Raw genomic sequence first — 22,732 nt, forward strand, 5'->3', positions numbered from 1 at the left:
TAGCTCTTTAAGTAAGTAAATATGTAACTAAAAGGTAAATACATGGTTCTTTAAGGAACCGCAGTCTGACAGGTCCTTTGTGGAACCAGAGAAGGTTCAACCAGGACGTTGTGTTTTTGGTTCCGTTTGCACCTTTTTTTCTGTGTGTGAGGCTGAGAGCTGCTGTCTGTCGCTCTGGTTTGACTGGGAACACTGGAGCAGCTTTGCAAGTTAGAGTGTGTGTGTGTGTGTGTGTGCGTGTGTGTGTGTGTGTGTGTGTGTAGGCCTACCTGCCCTGTGTGGGAAGCGGTGTCCCATTTCTGCAGCTTTATCCTGCTGCTCCCGCTGCAGACACACAACAGAGAACAAGGCCAGGTTTGTTCTCACACTGAGCAATACACACCAACACACACACCGACACACACACTGACACACACACCGACACACACTGACACACACACTGACACACTCTGCTCACACACTGCCTCAGCATCATCACAATATCAAACAACAGCAGTAAAACACAAACACACACACACACACACACACACACACACACACACACTGCAACAAACACCAACATCTTGAGTAACAAGAAATATCAAAACTGTTTTTCTGTGTTACGTAACATTTAAGACATGCCTTTTCATCATATCCATATTACCTTTCATTTCTTTCAAAAATCTGCTGTGTGTGTGTGTGTGTGTGTGTGTGTGTGTGGTCAGCATTAGGTCAGTAACATCATCTATATTAGATCTGTGTGCTGTAATGTAACTCACTTGAGAGAAATGTTCGCTCTGTCAGCATCACACGGCGCTGGCGCTGCGAGGGAAACACAAGCAACAGGTCAGAGACGAAAAGATCAATCAGTCCAACGCAAAGCCAGCAGAGGACAGCAGAGTGATGATGGACAGATGGAGTCACATCAATCACATCAATCTGATCAACCAAGTGACCGTGTCGGGCTCTGCTTTAGTCTCTGGCGGGTTCCTGCTCAGCCGAGAAAACAGCTCAAGTCGCAGTTCGCTGCGGGTTGGTCCTGCAGGCGGACTGTTTTCGCTGAGGTGTTTGTTGTTTGTTGTTTGTTGTTTGTTAGTTGTTGTTTGTTGTTGACTCACCTGGGCAGCAGAGCAGCACGCACACAGGTAGCAGCTGCACGAGCCTGGCGGAGGGAGCCATTCGGTTCAGTTCATCGGGAACAGACGCACATCGTCCCGGGCAGCATCACCGGCGGACTGCCTCTGCCCCGCCGGCCGCGCAGCCCGCCGCACCTGCTCATTAGCATAAAACATGCACAGGTGGGCGCGCGGGCGGGCGGGGCCGCGTGACGTGGCAGCGGAAAATCACTTTGCCATATTCCTGAACACACACCTGAGCTTTCAGCTGAAGACTGAAGACTGAAAGCCGCTGAAACTTCAGAAATAAGACAAAGACAAAACTGATTCACAATCAATATCATACTATTATGATCAATATCAATATCATACTATGATATTGATTATAAATCAGTTTTGTTTTATGTGTGTGTAATATTGTAATTGAATAAGACAAAGACAAAACTGATCCATAATCAGTATCATACTATGATATTGATAATGAATCAGTCTAATCAGTCTTATTCAATTGACCTACAAGTTAATGGAGTTCAAAACGCCTTACCAAAAAAAAAAAAAAAGAAAGAAAAAAGAAAAAACAGAAAGTAAAATAAATAAAAACACAGATAATAAAACATAAATTAGGCCTAATACAATAAAACAAATAGTAAATCAAATTGAAAAATGCCTTCACGGAGAAGTGAAATGTTGGCAGGAATATTTAACTGAAGAGACAAACCACTAATATCACGTTTCAGGCAGAAGGTTTTAAAAAAAATACTGACGTGAAAACGTTTTTTATTTCAGGTGTAGTCTCAGGTTTTTCTGACATTTCCACGGGATTATAAAACAGATCAGACTGAATTAATAATTCTTGATTAAAGTTTCAGGGACCCATTAATATTAGGCTACATACATGGAACTTTAAGATGCATTTTATTTCAAAATTCATGAATTCATGCATAGAACCCTTTCCATTTTCAGGGTCGAGTTATGAACATTATAAGGTGTTAAAATGAATTGACGCTATTTCCTGAAGGAAAACATCCGACAAAAACTAAAATAACTGGATTTTTACAAAACGACACATGAACCTTTTCCTCTCCGTGTCGCAGGAGTTTAAATATTTCAGCTGGACGTGGGTTCCCGTTTGATTCCTATAATATCGCTATAATAATCCTCTCTGGATTGGCTCTATCTGCAGTGTGTTGTGATCTTTTTTCATTGATGTGAATATATCTGAAGGAAAACATCCCCCAACAGAAAACCATAAACTTAGGATATATTTCTTTATTAATTTTCAGAGAACCGTTAGGTCGAGATTCAGTTTCGCCGCTGCGAATTTATACAAAAAGCACAACAGATGTTTGTGTTATCCCTGTGTTTATTTCCAGAAGAAGAAACTGAAGTCGATCTACATCAGACAGATCTACATCAGACAGATCTAGGCTACCTGTTCTCAGATTACAGACATGCGCGCTGCGGTGTAATCTGTAATCTGTGGGAGAAGAGGACTAAACGTTTATCACCTGAGGACAGGTGAACAGTCTCAGACCGGAGCTGGAGTCAGATGCAGCTTCAGCGTCAGACAGCAGCGCCGCCGTGTGGTCAGCAGCCGCAGCAGCAGCAGCTTCGGCCGACACACCCGGTTACCTCCAGCGCTGCTTCACACAGCAGCGCGTCTCTGCACGGACATCAGCACGAGGCTACTTCTGACTGTGCTCTGACTCGAACTACACCGTCAACCCGGCAAACCCCGTCGCAGTGCTCAGGCGGGTCTCTGCCCGGACAGCTGAGGCTTGAGCTCCGGCAGAGGAGGAGGAGGAGGAGGAGGAGGAGGAATCCAGGTCCTGAACATGAGTCTCCTTCCTCTGTGTTCAGCAGCCGAGACTTCAGAGGCTTTTCTTAGCCTCCCCTCTACTGAGGATGATAATAATAACAATAATAATAACAACAACAACAACAACAACAACAATAACAATAATAATAATAATAACAAAACAACAATTATAATAATGCTGATAATAATCATAATAATCATAATGATGCTGATGATAATAATAATGATAGCCTAATTATAATAATATTGTCCAAACCTCAGGAGAAATGTTTGATGTTCCTGCAGAGACGATCCACATGAGAAGACAAAGGTGTGTCTCTCTGTCTGTCTCTCTCTCTCTGTCTCTCTCTCTCTCTCTCTCTCTCTCCCTCTCTCTCTCTGAAAGCCTCTTTGACTTCGTCCCTCAGGGATTCAGCTGCTTTGTGTCTCTCAGTTTCTGCTTTCATAAATGGAAACAGGACCTCAGACAGGTGGTGTGCGTGTTTGTGCGTGCGTGTGTGTGTGCGTGTGTGTGTGTGTGCGCGCGCGCGTGTGTGTGTCGGGGTTGGAGGTCAGTCCTAAAGTGGATGTGATTCTCTGCGTAGTCCCATCCCGCTGTGAAGGCAGTATAGCGCGCACACACAAGCTGTGATAAAAAGTCCCAATCAATCAATCAATCAATCAATCAATCAATCAATCAACGTTTCCACAACATTTGGGACACGAGTTATCACACTGTGCCTTACAGAAAATAAAACAGCACAAATAAACAAATATCATGTATCTGCAGGAGTTTATTGATTTATTGATCACACTAGCGGCGCCAGCATTTAGTGAATGGGTGGGCCTACAGAAAAACGGGTGGGCCAATTAAAAAAAAAAAAAAAAAAAGGAGAAAAAAAAGGAAAAAAACACAGCAGCGCTCTGCCGCCTGCATCCCAGCAGCCTGTCTGCACCTGAGAGGCTTCTGTCGCTGTCCTCACCTCAGTGCTGAACTGGACAAACACCTAGAACTCAGCACTTCATTTCTCCTCTTATTGACTGAACAAAACTGTAAACGGAAATATATCTTTGGAGGTTTTGTCTCTCTCTCTCTCCATTTATTTAACCAACCAAGCTACACTGTTCCAACATACTCAGATCGAACAGAAAGTGCAACATTATTTAAGCAATAAGCCCCTTGAAGCTGTGGGTTACACTGATTTTACAGCGGCTGAGGGCCGTTCTTATCTAAGGCAGGACGCCCAGCGGAGCTGTAAAATCACTGAAACTCACGGCTTCAAGGGGCTTATTGCTTTTATGAGGGAGGCCACCGGACACAGTGGGTTACCCGGCTGCTCATAGAGGCTATGAATCCCCGCAGGCTTTCTGTGTTTTTTCGGCAGCATCTTTGTGATTTTTTTTGTGCATTCATTGAAAGACAAGGTGACATATTTTAGGCCATTTTCGTCGTGGCGAATGCTGAAGGAGTCGGGCTTTAATTTGCGGTGGCCCTCATTCGCCCTGTGTCCCATATGAAGCTGCACGTCAAACCAGACTTTACAGACAAATGAAACAAATGTGACCAAACGAGGAAGTGGAGCGCAGAGTGGTTGGTTGCTAGGCAACGCTCTGTCCGTTTACACTGGCGCAGGGATATGTTGCATAGACATATATAGCCTACATAGACATATATACATATAGGCTATACATAGGCCTATGTCTATGATATTTAGTGCTGCGGTCTGCCAGCGGGTTACACTGATTTTACGGCATGGAACGCGGCTCAGCCAATCACATTTAAGGATGGGAAGCACCCGTTTAATAAACAACGGATAAAACGCACACAGCATAAAAAGGCCCAAGTTATTTTGGTTACAGCTTATTCAGAATAATAAATCTATCATAGGCTATGAAGTGCAGCAGAAATGGTCCCAGTTATTTTTGTTACTGTGACTTGGCTTGCTGACATGACAGTGAGGGGATGGATGGAGGAGGAGGAGGAGGAGGAGGAGGAGGAGGAGGAGGAGTAGCGTTGCTTTGGGAGCGGGGCCGGACGGCTGAGCTCACCGGTAAACAAACACTCACACTGTAACATTTAAATCAAGTGGTGGAATGGCCGCAGGAGTTTCCTCCTGCTCAACACGGAGTCGTTTGGTGAAAAAGCCCACTAAGCTGCTCTGTTTCGCCATAATAAACTCCGTCTCCGTCTCTCTTTTTTCTCTTACCTGTACACATTTCTTTCTTCCTGAGTCTGGGAGGGACCGTTTGAGCGCAAACTAACTCATTCATTTGATTGGTTCACATGCTGATGACGCAGCCTGGGGGCGGGACCTCACGTATGATAGAAAGCTGCTGATTGCCTGAGAAGTTAGCGTCACCTGAGCTCTGCTAAGGCTGGAAATAGGATGAACATTTTAATTCCGAAAACATTTTCTTCTGATTGGGCGGGCCTGGCTCAAAATGCGTGGGCCCAGGCCCACACAGGCCCACCCGGGCCCATTGCTGACGCCGCCTATGATTGATCTGCCGCCTGTCAAGCAGCGTCACGCGGCCTTGCAGCTGATCAGTCTGACGTCACTCAGCCTGGATCACTGATCACTACAGAGACCAGAGGCCTGTACCATAAAGCTGGATTTGGGCTTAGCGAGCTAACTTCAGGCTTAACCCTGGCTTTTCTGTACCATAAAGGTGGCTTACTTTTTATCGGGCTACGTTGCCATGGTAACATACGCTGAACACCTAACCTGCTTCGGAGCAGGTTAAGTTCAGGATCAGAGCTCAGCAGGTAGAAAAGCCCCACCTACTGACCAGTCAGCTCTCTTGGAAAATGGCCTGCCCATTTTCCCTTTCTTCTTCTTTTATAAAATTAAAATTAATACATTTTACTATTCTTCTTGTATTTTTTTTTTTTTTTTTTTTTTAATGTTTATGAAAATAAATTAGGGGAATTTAATTCAGAGGGTTAAATAAAAGTTTGATAAAATACACACCAGCCTCTGGGCTCCTTTAGGTTTCCATTAGTTTGCTCATATTTAGTATTTAGGCTGGCTGCCCTGAAAAGTCCACATGAGAGTTGGTGCCAAATGTTTTACAGTCTTTAAGTGACAGTGAAATAATATTTTAACCAGCAGAATAAACATGAGGCGTCAGATGCTTTATAAAATGAAATATCAAAACCAGTTGAATCAAAGTGACGATTCTGATGAAACTCAAACTGAGGGCAGCGGCCCAGCGAGGGTCGCCCCTCACTGTGAGAGAGGGCCAGTTCCTCTGCAGGAGTGTACGGCTGAGAGGGAGACACACTGATTTACTGAATACACACGTTACTGCAGTCAGATCTACTCATGCCGTCATGGTGGGGAAGTCAGATTATAATCCCACTAATTTACACATTGACACAGTCGGCGATTTTTTTGCCACCATTCCTTGCGGCTTTTGGCAGCTGCAACTGTATTGCTTTTTGCCTGGATGATGGATTTATATTCCTCGTATTTATTAATGATCATTGCCTGCTCCGTCGTTGTAAAGTAGGCTATGCAGCTCGGGTGGATTTTTCCTTGTCTGCGATTGGTCGCATGCAGCAAACTCCGCCCTTTTTATGTGAGCGCGCACAGATCTAGATTGGAAAAGCCTGGGTTGAATTAGTGAGTTGATAGCTGGCTTTATGGTACCGAAAATCCTGAGTGCTGATGTCTCGTTAAGTGAAGCCAGATGAGAAAGCCCGACTATGTTAATCCAGCTTTATGGTACAGGCCTCTGGGGTTGATCTACTCTGAGATATGAAACTCTGAGTTTTCGGTTCCAGAACAGCTGATTTGAGTCAGTTTGATCAACTCGGAGTAGTTTCACCTGGAGTTAAGCGCGTGCACCACAGCCGTAAAAAGACAGAGTCAGTGGAGCCCCGATTTGACGAGTCACCATGGCAACGGGGAAGCGTCGGGATGCGTTTTCACCCCAGTTTAAAAAAAAAAAAAAAAGAAAGAAAGTAAGAAAAAAAAGTGCAACACCGCTGCAGCGGCAAAGGAGAGGGAGACGGCGTGGGAGAACACTGCTGCTCCGGTCAGTGCGTAAGTTTGAATGGAGTCCGTTGCAATCACAATAATATTACAGGGGAAAACTGCTTGAATGGTTGCCTATTAATTTATTTCATTTCGGTGCAATCCCGCGGGGGAGAAGCGCACTTGGCAGCAGCTTAAGATGAAATATAAAAACATTGTTCAAACAGGTAAGACCTCGGCATAAACATCTAGGCGCGGTCTTATAACCATCTCCCGACGAATATGCTATTTAATTCTCTGCGCAGTAACAGTGCACCTTCATCCACGGGATCGCTGTTCGTGAAAAAAGTCGCCACCTAACTAGGCCTACTAATGGACTTCTAATAAAGGCCTACTGACTGTTTTTATTATTAGACTATTATTATTATTATTATTAGCTATTATTATTATTATTATTATTATTATCATTAGCCTATTATTATAATTAGGCTATTAGCCTATTTTAAATAGCTAACAGACGGCAGAACTAATATGCCACGCCAAAACTCCCCTGCTGACTGAATGAATGTGGAAGTTAAATCCCGTGTGTGGCTGAAAGAGGGCGGACACAGAGAGAAACTCGAGGTTTCATGAGAAAAACCTGGTCCAGACCAGGTTAGTTTCATGGAGTCTGTTACTGCGGTAACTGACCGAGAGCTTAAGTTACCTCCCTCTGTGAAACAGGCTGGAGTTACTCCTCTGTCTCTGCTTTGAGTTACCTCCCTTTGTGAAACAGGCTGGAGTTACTCCTCTGTCTCTGCTTTGAGTTACCTCCTTCTGTGAAACGGAAAACTCAGAGTTTCCCTCATATCGGGGTTAACAGAGTTTGCACTACACCTGAGGGCTGTACCTACTACGAAGCAGGTTTAGTGGGTTAGCAGGTATGTTGAGTCTAAAGCCAGGCTTTCCTGTATCACGAAGGTGGCTCTCTTTTAACCCGGCTAGATCACCATGGTAACTTATGCTAGATCACCATGGTAACTTATGCTAGATCACCATGGTAACTTATGCTTAACTCATAACCTGAGGGCTGTACTACGAAGGAGGCTCCACATCCCCAGGCTGTGTGTTCACTATCAGGCTCAACAAAACCTAAAGCTCCAGTCAAAGTTAAGTGGTATCACGACGGTGGTTCTCATCAAGGTTTGTTCAGTCCGGCTGTCAGCTTTGTGCTCTGTGCGCCTTCACAGAAAAGGGGGCGGTTTGGCCTCATATTTCACTCAAGAGGAGCAGCTTGTCCTCATGGAAAGCTATGAAAATTTAAAAAATAAAATTAACGCTAAGAACAACACTGTGGCCGCAAATAAGGCGAGAGAGGAGAGCAGGCAGAAAATTGCTGACCGAGTGAATGCGTACGCTATGTCAACACTGACTCTCATTATATTCTATATATCCATTCAGTAGCTATTATGAATTTTAGTTTAGAAATATGTAACTTCACTAGCTTTATGGGAGTGTTGTAAAGCCTGAGGTTAAGTCAGGTGACTGAAGGTGTGTGTGGGTGAGTGTCGGACAGAGCAGGCGGTGGTTACCATGGTTACATGACAATTTTGACCACTATTTAAGCTGCTTAGAGCTCCTTGTCAGTAGTTTCAGATAACTGTTCGTTACATTTGAAGTTGAACTAGAATTATGGAGCCATTTCTGTTGATGTTTGTTTGCTCCTTTTGTGTTAAATCTTTTTTTTCTAAATGGGAATAAGTGGCGTTTGGAGTGCGTTTGAATCACCACGGGCTGCTCCCGTCCAATCATCACCTTCGGATGCCGTGACAGTCACCGTTATAATATAAGGGCTTTCCTTTAAAAAAAAAAAAGTAGGCTACTATAACAAAGTCTGTGATACAATGGAATAGGCCTATTTATAACAAACGTGAAGTCTGTGCACCACTAATAGTAGACCTGCATTGTGCAAATGAAAATTTAGGCCTAGCGTAGGCTATTCCCTCAGATGAAAATCTATAGCCTACTGCTCATGGAGAATATCGTCAGGAAATGCCAGCGGATCCGCGCGATCCCTAAATCCTCTTTGTCTCCGTAATTTTATAGCCGGACAGGGTTAAACTTAGCTCATAACCTGGTCGGGACCTGAGGTCTGTACTACGACGCAGGTTTAGTGGGTTAGCAGGTATGTTGAGTCTAAAGCCAGGCTTTCCTGTATCACGAAGGTGGCTCTCTTTTAACCCGGCTAGATCACCATGGTAACTTATGCTTAGCTCATAACCTGGTCGGGACCAGGTTATGAGCTAAGTTTAACTCCGGCTATAAAAGCGGCGCTATCTCACCCAGGTGAAATCACAAATTAGGCAAATTTTTGTCTGGTGATTGGTGACACATATACACAATGCAGGTCTACTATTAGTGGTGCACAGACTTCACGTTTGTTGGAAATATTCCGTTGTATCACAGACTTTGTTATAGTAGACTACTTTTTTTTTTAAAGGAAACCCTTTATATTATAACGGTGACTGTCACGGCATCCGAAGGTGCTGATTGGACGGGAGCAGCCCGTGGTGATTCAAACGCACTCCAAACGCCACTTATTCCCATTTAGAAAAAAAGATTTAACAAAAAAGGAGCAAACAAACATCAACAGAAATGGCTCCATAATTCTAGTTCAACTTCAAATGTAACGAACAGTTATCTGAAACTACTGACAAGGAGTTCTACGCAGCGTAAATAGTGGTCAAAATTGTCATGTAACCATGGTAACCAACCGACACTGCTAGACTCACCCACACACACCTTCAGTCACCTGACTTAACCCATAAAGCTACTGAAGTTACAGATTTAGGGCCCGAGCACTAGTTCTAAACGAAAATTCATAATACTGAATGAATATTGCAGCAATTATTTAAAATGGCTATAACAGTGACAGAATCCCCCTTTGTGCTTCCTTTGAAATTAATCAGCTCTCCTCTCTCGCCTTATTTGCGGCCACAGTGTTGTTCTTAGTGTTAATTTTATTATTTTTTTTAATGTTCATAGCTTTCCATGAGGACAAGCTGCTCCTCTTGTGTGAAATCTGCAGCCCGTGAACGGTCCATTTTTGGTGGAAGTAGAATCATATGAGGCCAAAACGCCCCCTTTTCTGTGAAGGCGCACAGAGCACAAAGCTGACAGCCGGACTGAACAAACCTTGATGAGAACCACCGTCGTGATACCACTTCACTTTGACTGGAGCTTTAGGTTTTGTTGAGCCTGATAGTGAACACACAGCCTGGGGATGTGGAGCCTCCTTCAGAGTACAGCCCTCAGGTTTCAAAGGGTTAAACAATTAACGTGTGTGTGTGTGTGTGTGTGTGTGTGTGTCCTGGGCGGGTGAGAGGGGGGTCAAAAGGGAGGGAATAAAACAAACAAACTGTCAGCCGATTTCTGTATTTGTTTTTATTTCTGGTAAAGAGGAATGTAACAATGATGCAGACGTGTTTACACCAGGGGAGGTGAGAGGAAGCTGACAGGAAGTTCTCTGGCCTCTTCACCGGGTCACCTCAGACAGCCCAAGGGCCCGGTCACCTCAGGGCGCCCGAGGGCCCGGTCACCTCAGACAGCCCGAGGGCCCGGTCACCTCAGACAGCCCGAGGGCCCGGTCACCTCAGGGCGCCCGAGGGCCCGGTCAGCTCAGACAGCCCGAGGGCCCGGTCAGCTCAGACAGCCCGAGGGCCCGGTCACCTCAGACAGCCCGAGGGCCCGGTCACCTCAGACAGCCCGAGGGCCCGGTCACCTCAGGGCCCGGTCAGCTCAGACAGCCCGAGGGCCCGGTCACCTCAGGGCCCGGTCAGCTCAGACAGCCCGAGGGCCCGGTCAGCTCAGACAGCCCGAGGGCCCGGTCACCTCAGACAGCCCGAGGGCCCGGTCACCTCAGACAGCCCGAGGGCCCGGTCACCTCAGGGCCCGGTCACCTCAGGGCCCGGTCACCTCAGACAGCCCGAGGGCCCGGTCACCTCAGGGCCCGGTCACCTCAGGGCCCAGTCAGCTCAGACAGCAGCATCACAGCTGTGATCAGACACAACATGAACATCGTGTCACTCTGACTGTTCTGATTAAAGCCACAGGACAGCTTTTATTCTGAAATGTCATTTAAACCATTGAACAAAAAACCTCTTTTTATTACCCTCAGAAACATTTTTAAAAAATGCTACCATGACATACAAAGATGCAACTTATTGTTGGAAAGTGCAGATTGTTCTCTAACAGTTATTAAAAATAAAAAACAAAAAAACAAATACAGCATATTAAATGAAAATAATGACTTTTCTCACTCCTGTCCTGTCACAAAATATTTATTGCCTATTTATTTTTATTCAAGGTTTTTTTAGACAAGCCTGTACAGCTTTTAAGAAAGGGCAGTGTTTTTCTTTTCTTTTCGTTTTTGTTTTTTCAAGTAAAAGGGAATTTTGTCCAGAGGGTTAAATAATACATTTCAAAATAAAAGTCCAGGTGACCTCCAGCTGGACAGGTGAGCAGAGGGATGTTTGGCGAAAAAAAAAAAAAAAAAAAAGACAGCATTAACAAGCTATGTGTCTGGGAGGGCAGCTCTCTATTCAGGCAACACTGTTGCCATGGCAGCCACAAGGGCTAGGCGGTGTGGCCGGACCGTGGCACACCTCCGTACCAAATGTCAAAAGAATCAGTTGATGAGCGCGGCCTGGGGGCGGCAATCTGGAGGGATGAAACACACCGCACGTACAGGAACTACTTGTCCTTCCGCCGCCGCTGTCAGAGACGCTCGGGCCGGCGGAGAGGACCAAGTCTGCTCACATGTTCAGCCGAGCTCACATGAATAAAAACTCCTGACACGGGTCAAACAGAAGTGAAGGTGCTGAATGTTGGACTGACTGAGAAAAAAGTTGATTTAATGCTGAGTCAAAGGCTTGCAGATATAGATCTGATAGATTTTCTCATTTTCACTGTAGAAATCACAGATTTCTCCCTCATTCATACAGAAGGATTTTAAAAGGGTCAGAGCGGCTCCACGCTGCCACCCGCAGGTCGGGGTGGAGGCCGACGTCCAGGCGAGTCCCGCGGCGTTACCGCGGCCGGTGGTTGGCCAGCAGGAAGTCCTTGTCCTTGCAGGTGAGGCAGAGTTTGAGGTTCCTGAGCGAGCCGCCGGCGCAGCAGAACGCCCACACGCCCATCAGGAACATGATGACGTAGGTGGGCACCAGGCTGCCCACGTACTCCGGGTTCTGGAAGGTCTGCGGGGGGGAGGAGGCCACGGTGAGACCAACACACAACTACACTACCAAACACCATCAGGACCCTCCTCTCTGACTACACAGATCAGGTTCTCTCTGCAGAGCTATCTGTGGCTCTCTGAGATCCTCAAGTGGAACCTGGACTGAGTGGAACCTGGTCTGAGTGGAACCTGGACTGAGTGGAACCTGGTCTGAGTGGAACCTGGTCTGAGTGGAACCTGGTCTGAGTGGAACCTGGTCTGAGTGGAACCTGGTCTGAGTGGAACCTGGACTGAGTGGAACCTGGTCTGAGTGGAACCTGGACTGAGTGGAACCTGGACTGAGTGGAACCTGGTCTGAGTGGAACCTGGTCTGAGTGGAACCTGGACTGAGTGGAACCTGGACTGAGTGGAACCTGGACTGAGTGGAACCTGGACTGAGTGGAACCTGGACTGAGCTGCTGCAGAACCCGACTGAGAGCTCAACACCCACTTCACCTGCACCCTGCCCTCTGTGTTACACACTGCAGCACACACGCTGATGCCTAGCTGTGTGTGTGTGTGTGTGTGTGTGTGTATAATGACCCTCTAATAATAAACTGATAACTAATCTTTAGTTTATTTTAGTGAACAAACGACAACACCGTCAGCTGCTGAGTTTGTCTATTTGGTGTCTCTTTGGGTTTTTGCTGCGTTCCGTCTCAGAGTGAAGCACAGCGCTGCCTCCTGCTCTGACGATAACGTAACACGAAGGATTTCATTGCTAATAATTAGTAAACATCACTCGTAATCATTTCATTGTCTGTTAACAGTAACACAACAGTTACTCAAAGTTTAACTGACGGCAGAGTGATCATTTCTTAATAATGGTTATTGATAAGTGTTACTGAGATTAGCTGCATCAGGAGCTTTGAAAACGATGGAGGTCAAGAGGTCATGAGGTCACTGAGCCCTCAACGTAAACATCAAATCAGACTCCAAGCTTTACAACAGAAAGGAAGCCCCTGTAGCAGGTGGAGGCCCCGCCCCCCCAGGTGTGCAGGAAGCCGTCACTCACCAGACAGGAGACCAGCAGGTGGCTGAGGACGACGGCGGCCAGCGCCCACCAGCGCTGCTTCTCACAGGCGTCGAAGAAGACCACGCCCCAGAACATGTGCAGCAGGATGATGGCCATGGTCATGAAGGCTGGGGGAGGGGGGGGTGGGGGGGGGTGACACGGCACAGTTACACACCTCTTCCTCTACAGCCGCGTTTCAGTGCAGGCCGTGTGCTGCATGCTGTGTGTGTGTGTGTGTGTGTGTTTACCTGAGGACAGGAAGTAGTGCTGCGAGTCTCCATGGATACCGATGGTGCCCGGCCCCACCGAGTCGGCCAGGATGTTGACGACGGAGAACGCTCCGCTCATGAAGCCGAAGCCAAGGCCAGACACTGATGGAACAACACACACACACACACACACACACACACACAATCCACTGAGGACATGTTTCTACTGCAGGGTAGATAAATGGATTATCAGGGCCGATACTCAGGATTCATCAATAATCAGGATCATAATTCTGATTGGCATGAGGGTCGATATGGAAACCAGTCAGGCTCCGCCCCTCTGTCTGACAAATAAAGTAAATAATGATAAATAAAGTTTCAGTGCATTCCAACACAACAGCCCTGATCAGCTGCTCTGAGCTGAACTTTAAACATCTGAATTATTAGAAATATGTCTGCTGTTTTATTTCTTATTAAAAATTTCAGGTTATTTTCTTTTTTTTAATTAATTTAATCATGTTAATTGAACATTTTTTAAATTCAAAACGAGGTTTGTGTGCATTTTGTGTTCACATGACTCGTCTGTGTTTCCCTTGAGGCCTGTGTGTTAATCCAGCTCGTTCCTTCAGCCCGGGAGAATAATCCCAGTGTGTGTGTGTGTGTGTGTGTGTGTGTGTGTGTGTGGTTGTGATGGGTGGTGGGGGGGTCAGGTACCGTAGGCCAGCTGGCGGATGGAGATGGGCATGGTCTCCTCCTGGCTCAGGGCCAGCAGCCCCTCGTTGGCCTTCCTGCACACAAACAACAACAACAACAACAACAAGAGCAGGTCAGCCGCTGGACAACCAGAGAAAAACACACCTGAGTGTGGGGGTGGGCGGCGGCACGCAGGGCAGCAGGGCATGCTGGGAGGCCGTCAGGGATTGGCCGAGTCTGTCGCCAGGTGGGTTTGTGGGTGTTTGCTTTGTGATGATGTCATTCTGATGCTTCCAAACAGACGTCAGTGACGAGGACGTGATCAAAATTCACTTAAGGTGGACTGGCCTTTAAGGTGGACCAGTTACTCTCAGTTTAGTAACCATCTGTGTTCTCTAACCAGCACAGATGTTTTCTGAGAGCTCGGCGAGAGCGCTGACGGGGTCGGACACTGCCACCTGACGGGCCGGGACACGACAGCACCTCCAGAGGGGACACACACTCCAACACACACACCCCGCTGTCCAACACTGTGGCAACACCTCAACACAGACGTCCTCTCACACACACACACACACACACACACACACACACACACACACACCCTGTCTGTGTCACACTGCTCTGCTGCTCACTTGCTTCAGATTAGAGGGGAGGGGAGGGGACGGGGAAAACACTCCATATGAGACAGTGGGACAGGAATCATCACAACAACAGATCCATTTTTATGAAAAAAGGGAGAACAGGAGAAGGCTACAGCGCATCAACATTTCATGTAAAAAAGGTTCATACCATGACTAAAGAAGGTGCTCATTGGACTTACGGGGAAAATATTTCCATGAGAACGTACAGATAATCCAAGGCAACTCTTCTTGTGCATAAAAAGCCTTTAAGTGGCTTACATGATAAAAGGCTCCAACATGTTTGGGCCAGAGCATGGCCTTCATCAGGGAGAGTTACACAGGTGTCCCTCATCACATGTTAAATAGGCAGTGTCTCTGATAGAAAATACATCGCAATACCATAAGTAACCATTAGGGGTCAGAAAACACACAATTCATTCATTTACATACAATATACAGAATACAAACAGTATCTAACATAATACACCACTGGGAGTGTACTGATGACCACATGGATCAGCAACTATTTTCAGTGGTGTTTATATAGAGGAAGCACTGAAAAATAAAGCCATAAGCCGAAAGGATAGATCAGAGGAAGGCAACCAAATCCAGGGAATCATTCAGACCCGGGAATGTAGTCGCCTGTAGCTGAAATATCCATCTATTCTCTTTCTGGTTGAGGATTTTTTGTCTGTTCCCCCCTCTAGCATTAGGGGGAACCACGTCAATATAGTTGCTGATCCATGTGGTCATCAGTACACTCCCAGTGGTGTATTATGTTAGATACTGTTTGTATTCTGTATATTGTATGTAAATGAATGAATTGTGCTGTGTTTTCTGACCCCTAATGGTTACTTATGGTATTGCGATGTATTTTCTATCAGAGACACTGCCTATTTAACATGTGATGAGGGACACCTGTGTAACTCTCCCTGATGAAGGCCATGCTCTGGCCCAAACATGTTGGAGCCTTTTATCATGTAAGCTACTTCTATTAAAGGCTTTTTATGCACAAGAAGAGTTGCCTTGGATTATCTGTAAGATCCATTTTTAAATCTAAAAATTCTGATTTAATATGAATAAACACAACTCAACATAAAGCTGGTCATTCTGTTGTGTTTTTTTAAATCTTCTTTATTCTCCCCGCCTGCTCTGGTGGCAGCTGCCTGACCTGTGTGTGTTGTGTGTGTGTGTGTGTGTGTGTGTGTGTGTGTGTGTGTGTGTGTGTGTGTGTGTGTGTGTGTGTGTGTGTGTGTGTGTGTGTGTGTGTGGATAAAAGTGTGGGAATAAAAAAAAACTGCCCAGTAAAGCACAAAGTAAACTAAGAAAGGGACAGCAAAGAACATCAATATTATTACACTGTCTAACCCATCGGTTCTCAAAAGAGGGTTTGTGTCCCCTGAGTGGTACGCTGGAGCACATGAGGTTTTTAAAAAAATATCAGTCACGCATAATTCCTAAAATAATCAGCCTGTGCTGTAATAAGTTCAATAAAAACTGTACATGTGAGTTTGATAAATCCCATGTTCACTTCAGTTCTCCCTCTGGGTTCCTGAAGGTGTCAGATGTGTGTGTGTGTGTGTGTGTGTGTGTGTGGGTTGGGGTTAGGGGTAGCTGGACTGACCCTCTGACCACAGGAGGACCAACTGGACTGGGAAACATTACTGACAAGAGTTGGAGAACCACTGGTCTGATGGTTCAAACACGATACAGGAACAGACTGGGACGGGACAGGGGTGTTTTAGTGGGGCGTGGCAGGTGTGCGGCGGGTGGGCGGAGCCGGGACGTACTTGAGCAGTTTGTAATATCCAAAGCGGAAAATCTCCTGCAGCAGGACGGACAGGACGACGCCGAAGATCAGCAGGCCTTTCTGCTGCGCCGCGCTGTCCCGGTTACTGATCTGGACCGTGATGAACCAGACCAGAGAGGACAGCAGCAGGGACACGAGCCAGAAGAACGCCCTGCAACACACACACACACACACACACACACACACACACACACACACACACACACACACACACACACACTTCTGATTAGGGATGGGTGTGAAAAACAAAAAAATATATATATATTCATTTTAACCCTGTGAAACCTTTGCAGATTAATTTAATTTCTTTCAACAACATGAGCAAAAATGGCCCAAAACTTAGTAAGAAGTTAGGGGGGAAAAAACCGTCTAACTTACCTGGAAATCCACCAACCAAACCAACCCTGACACTGTTTAAACTACAGGCAATGAAATGATTTGACTTTAGATTTTAAATCTACTGCAAAACAAAATATACACAGCCCCACTAGTGTGTTTGTTTTGAGTGTGTGTTCCTCATGAGTGTGTGTTCCTCATGAGTGTGTGCTCTTGCTGAGTGTGTGTTCCTCATGAGTGTGTGTTCCTCATGAGTGTGTGTTCTTGCTGAGTGTGTGTTCCTCATGAGTGTGTGCTCCTCATGAGTGTGTGCTCCTCATGAGTGTGTGTTCTTGCTGAGTGTGTGTTCCTGGTCATTAGCTGTGTGTAAAGCATCTTGTTGGTGTCTTTGTCCCGTCGGAGTGACACAGACACGCTGAGCTCACCTCCAGTGACACACCTCCCTCACATTTCCCTGCTACTTTGATTTCATATGTATGTATTTATGTATGTATGTGTGTGTGTGTGTGTGTGTGTGTGTGTGTGTAGGTAGGCATCTTTTGTACGAGTCGATAAACAAAACAAACTGGTGGGCCGGGTTTGGGCCGCGGGCCGCAGCTGTAGCACCTCTGGGTTAAAAGCTGGTCAAAGGCTTTCACCGACATTTACACCCAGAAAGGCTTCAGAGGCGCGGCCACATCCGGATACGAGCCGGTAAAATGTTGCTGAGCCTGGAACCGGAGGAACCGGGGAGCCGCGGTTAGCAGCTAACCGGTTAGCATCCATGCTAACCAGTTAGCATGGATGCTAACTGGCCCGGGTAGCTGGCCCAGCTGACCGTGGCGCATCATGCGGCCTCTGAAGCACACAGCGGCCCTCCCGGTGAAGCCAGCGGCCCTCCCGGTGAAGCCAGCGGCCCTCCCGGTGAACCCAGCCTCCCTGCCCGCTCCTCCTCACCCTGCGATGAGGAAGATGACTCTCAGCGGGTCCCGGGCGATGGTGAACAGGAACAAAGCGATGGCGGGGCCGAAGGCGATGAAGGTGCAGCCGAAGAACACGGCGGCCGTCATGGTGGCTCTCCGTCCGGGCGGAGCGGCGTGTCCGGGTCCGGTTCCTCTCACGGAACCGAAACGTTCCTCTGCACAGAACACACGGGTTCTGCTAAACTAATGGACCTCGCTGTTCCTCGACGGGCGACGCTTTCCTTCCCGGTGTGTGTTTCCGGGTGTGCGTCACTGTTGTGACGTTCACGAACGACTCGTTCAAACAGAAGTGATCCGCTTGGTGAGTTGAAGTGATCCGAATCACTTCCTGAAGCGAATCGGTTCATTTCCCGGCTCAGCTGCAGCGGGGCGGGGTGCGTTCAGGAGCTCCAACACGCGGTTGGTCTGTCTATCTATCTATCTATCTATCTATCTATCTATCTATCTATCTATCTATCTATCTATCTATCTATCTATCTAGATAGATATCTATCTAGATAGATAGATATAGACAGAAATAGTTAGATAGATAGATAGATAGATAGATATAGATATATACAGCTGATATTCTGTTTTTGTTCATATATTTCTCTCTCTCTCTCTCTCTCTCTATATATATATATATACATACATATATATATATATATATATATATATACATACATATATATATATATATACATACATACATACATACATACATATATATATATATATATATATATATATATATATATATATATATATATATATTACAATTGTGATTAATGCACAAGTGGAGTGCACGTATTTGCACATACTGCACATACTTTTTATTTATACATTTCTAATCACATATTTTTATATTTTATGTCTCTTTCGAGTGGAATTGAATTTTGAGAATTTGAGCAGCTGCATCTGATCCAATTTCCCCTCAGGGATCAATAAATTCAGGATTCAGGAAAACTTGATCGTCCCCAGACTGCCAATGAACTGTGTTGAAAAGAGGGCAGTAATGAGGACACACTCACTGAACAGAGCGCGATGACTGACCACACTGCCAACATACGCTTTATGTGTGTATGTAGGTACATTTTTATGGTAAAAATGTTTTCAAAAATATTTGATTAAATTTCAGGAAGGACCCAGGCACCTGTAGTAACACAGCACACCTATAACATAAACACACCTATCTGCCTACAAATATAGCTATTTTTAAAGCACTCCACATGACACTATTTCAGAGCACACAGTAACATTAAATGTGAAACTGCATATAATATCAATCTAAATATTTATATTTCTGGTTTGCAGTCCAAGACCAGTGTTGCTGAATCACTGCAGCTCCGCGGCTCAGCTGTGTGTGTGTGTGTGTGTGTGTGTGTGTGTGTGTGTGTGTGTGTGTGTGTGTGTGTGTGTGTGTGTGCTGTCTTGAACACACCCCGCCCCTCCTGCCTGCAGCTCCACTGAACCGAGGAATGAACGAATCGCTCCAGGAAGTGATTCATGATGCACTTCATGTCGTTTCACCTCAGATTCGCTCCTTTTGAAGGAATCATTTCCGAACGACACAAGCCCAGTCAGGATGGCTCGAAACACAAACAAGATGGAGCTGAAACCTGCGCTGCAGCTTCTCCAGCTGAAGGAGCTTCCAGCAGGTAAAAGTGTGTCTGTTCTTCTGCCGCCACACATGAACGTTATGCTGAATATGGACGATGACAGATGATCCAGCTGTTTATTGCGCTGCTTCGCCCGTTGCGGTTATAGGCCCCGCGTTCTGTGTGCGGGGAGACCCGCAGACCAAACTCCATTCAAACATTCAACGTTTCCTTGTTCGTCAGCAAACGGAACTAAAACAGGTCAAAGTGAAGGACTTAACACATTTTTCCAAATCGTTAGGAACCGCTGGCGACTTCGGCTGCAAGTTTTCACATCGTCCTCTGCCGCTGACCACGGTGTGTGTCACCAAAATGTGCGGCTCTGCCGAGAATCACAGAGATAAAACTCACGGATTTTTGAATGAGGTTTGGTTTTGTGGTCCAGCTTTCCACTAAGTGGGCAAGAACAAGAAACGAAAACATAGAAGTTGTATTTTCTCTAACATTATGACTAAATGTGTTAATAATCAAGAAATGATATAGTTTGTCAGTCAGCTGGAGTTGTGTTTATATGTCGTTTTTATCAGCGTCTGTTCAGTCTCAGTTACTTTAAATCCTACAGGAAGTGCACACTGAAGTGTTGATGTGCGCAGTGTTTCCCCCTTGTGTCTGAGTGTCAGGAGAACAGACACATACAGAGAAAACGCTGTTTCTCTGGAGGCATGAGAACTCTTGGTGAAAAAGTCAAAGTCTTGTTGTCTGAGTACAGATCACGATTTGAGGCCATTTGTATAATCAAACAGGGCCAATTAATTATTTCTGCTGTTACCACAGATGCACTTTTGTTTTGTTTTTCTTTTTTATCTTAAATTGCAATCAATCAATATGTTATTATGTAGCCTCGTTTTGTACAGGTAATATTAACACTTACTGATTTAAATAAACTTTAAATAACTTAAAACTTTAAACTTTAAATAAATTTGATAGTATTTTCCATCTTTCCTGAGGTGAATTTTGTCCAAAGGGAAGTGAAGGCAGGTCTGTCCCAAATCTCGTCCAGTTGGATTCAGTCACTGGAGCAAATAAAAGCCCAGGCTGTTAATTGAAATTTTAGTGTCTTCACTGCATGAGTCAGGCTTTGAGTCGCCAGAACAGAAGGAGCTGCTGTTCTACTGAGGACCGTTTTCACAGACGTACAGCTCTCTGTCACGTTCACAACGTCTGATGGCTGAATGTGACGAGCATCGCGGAGAGAGCAGAGAAAACAGCTTTCATCACATCTGTTCCTGCTCGTACTCCAGCAGCATGGACAGAGAGCGGTGGGCTAATTCTCATTAGTCAGAGAAAATAAACATAGAATTGCAGACTAATTTTTAGTTAGTAAGCAAAGGGCTGTTCAAAACACAGCAAAACAAAAAGCAGATTTGGCACAAAAGAAGCAAATTGATTGTAGTTTCAAAGCACTGAGGCCCGAGCACACGGCTGCTCTCATTCTTCAGTAACTTGGAGTTCATTTATTACAGGAAAAACAGACTTCATGTGTCCTGCAGGCTGCTGGGCTCACAAAGTTCACTCACTGACTGAAAATTACGGACAAATCAGAGGTCTGTTTTCTTCTCCCAGACAAATAATTCAGTTTCATCTCCTCATTTCACCTGCTGGTGTTTCATGTGGAGAGCGCATCATATTCCCTTGTATTTCATGCTGTGTGTGTGTTTGTAGTTTGACAGTGTGTGTTTGTAGTCTCTATGAAAAGAAAAATCACACACACACACAGAGGTGCAAAAATGTATTTTACCTCTGTTATGTTTAGTATTTGTGCCATTATTCTGTTTGTATCTGATCAATTTCTTTAGATCTTAACACTTTGACATGACAGATCTCTTGTTTGCCACTTCCTATGAGACATTCAGATGCCGTACACAACGCCGTACACAACGCCGTGCACAACACAAAAGATGCCCACTGTCAGTGTAAATGTGATTAATAAAATATGTTGTGTGTAAAGAGTTATTATTATTTGTCAGTGAAAAACACTGTCACAGTCAGTGTCTCTCAGTTTTATGGAATTAAAAAAAATTCAGGTCAGTAACGCTGCTGCCATGGTGACAAATTCATTTTTGGTTGCACCTGCGACAGCATCCCAAATGACATCACTCTTTTGATTTTAAAAGCACTTTTTTAATAATCACATTTACATTTGCAACAGGCATTTTTTGTGCTGGGCGATTTGTGGTCCTCAGTTTGTTGTGAACGACGTCTGAACATCTCTCATTTCGAAAACACTGCAACTTCAGACAACACAATTCAATACAGGAACACACAGCTTTTAGAAAACATTCTGCAATCACCCCAATCAACAGCAGAAGTGTTTCCAGGGGACATTTAAAAGTGACGGACACGTCTGGTTACTGTTAACAGAGATTCCCAGAATGAGTTTATTAAGCTGGAAATGTGTTTTCAATTGAAGAAGATTGATGTTAACAGGTTGATGTAAGTTCTGCTAAAAACGCTGGCTAGCTACCAGCTAATGCTAATGCTGGCTAGCTACCAGCTAATGCTAATGCTTGCTAGCTACCAGCTAATGCTAACGCTGGCTAGCTGCCATTTAGCTCTGTTCTGCATCATTGGCAACAGCAGCAAGAACACAGATGGAACAGAGACAGGCGTTGTCATGCCTAATTTTAGTGAGATTGCGGAGGTGATAAAAAGCAGTTTTAGTTTTGTTTGTGATGTGAGTGACCAGCAAGAGACTGGAGTCAAAAATCACACCAAGGCTTTTAGCTGTAGAGTTTTGAGACTTGAGACAGTTGTCTAAGTTTAGGGTAAGAATACTAACAGTGGAAGTTCATGTCATAGCTGCGGATGATATCAGCCAGAAGGATGTAGATGGAAAATAGGAGAGGACCAAGGACCGACCCCTGAGGAACACCACAGCTGAGCTGTCGGCACTCAGAGGTCATGTTGTTATAGCAGACGCACTGCTTTCTCTCTGACAGATAAGATTTAAACCCAGAGAGCACCGGGCCACAAACACCAGTTAGATCATCCAGGCGCTTCATTTTTTCAAGTATTTTTGAGGCAAATCGTAGATTTTATATAATTAGAATTCTTTAAATCTTTAGGGTCAAGGTTAGTTTTTTTTTTTTAAGTAGAGGCCCATTTTAAAAGCATAAGCATGCCAGCTTTAATCATAATAATAATAAAAACAATAATAATACTTTATGTTGTAATCTATAATCTAGATTTAAGTGACATATTTAGAGGATTAAAGGAAGAATGAGTTGGATTTTCCTAAAACAAACAAACAAACAAACAAACAAGAACAATTTATAGATGCATACAAAAATAATCCCTCTCGATCATCGCATATGTTGCAGA

The 22,732-nt window shown here is 45.1% G+C and overlaps 1 protein-coding gene and 1 long non-coding RNA gene across 13 annotated transcripts; both read right to left on the minus strand.

Annotated features, from left to right (window-relative positions):
- Positions 1–2,364: 2,364 nt before the first annotated feature.
- Positions 2,365–5,129, minus strand: LOC115356961 (uncharacterized). Of its 2 annotated transcripts, none has more exons than XR_003928054.1 (3): positions 5,100–5,129; positions 3,170–3,349; positions 2,365–2,993 (listed from the first exon to the last, which is right to left on the minus strand). It is a non-coding gene; the product is annotated as an uncharacterized LOC115356961 (long non-coding RNA). The 2 variants fall into 2 exon arrangements; XR_003928055.1 differs by having other exon boundaries at positions 3,170–3,352; positions 5,100–5,116.
- Positions 5,130–10,280: 5,151 nt separating this feature from the next.
- Positions 10,281–18,046, minus strand: aph1b (APH1B gamma secretase subunit). 11 transcript variants are annotated; one of them, XR_003928052.1, is made up of 7 exons: positions 17,749–18,046; positions 16,457–16,627; positions 14,065–14,138; positions 13,390–13,512; positions 13,142–13,269; positions 10,869–12,106; positions 10,281–10,450 (listed from the first exon to the last, which is right to left on the minus strand). XR_003928052.1 is itself a non-coding variant. In XM_030048269.1 (6 exons), the coding sequence occupies exons 1-6, from the start codon at positions 17,859–17,861 to the stop codon at positions 11,939–11,941; spliced, it is 777 nt and encodes a 258-aa protein (XP_029904129.1). In that variant the 5' UTR covers positions 17,862–18,046; the 3' UTR covers positions 10,281–11,938. The 11 variants fall into 11 exon arrangements, 1 of the variants encoding a protein (XP_029904129.1); XR_003928050.1 differs by having other exon boundaries at positions 10,281–10,674; XR_003928051.1 differs by having other exon boundaries at positions 10,795–12,106.
- Positions 18,047–22,732: the final 4,686 nt, after the last annotated feature.

The sequence above is a fragment of the Myripristis murdjan genome, chromosome 3 (assembly GCF_902150065.1).
Source record: "Myripristis murdjan chromosome 3, fMyrMur1.1, whole genome shotgun sequence".
Classification (NCBI taxonomy): domain Eukaryota; kingdom Metazoa; phylum Chordata; class Actinopteri; order Holocentriformes; family Holocentridae; genus Myripristis; species Myripristis murdjan.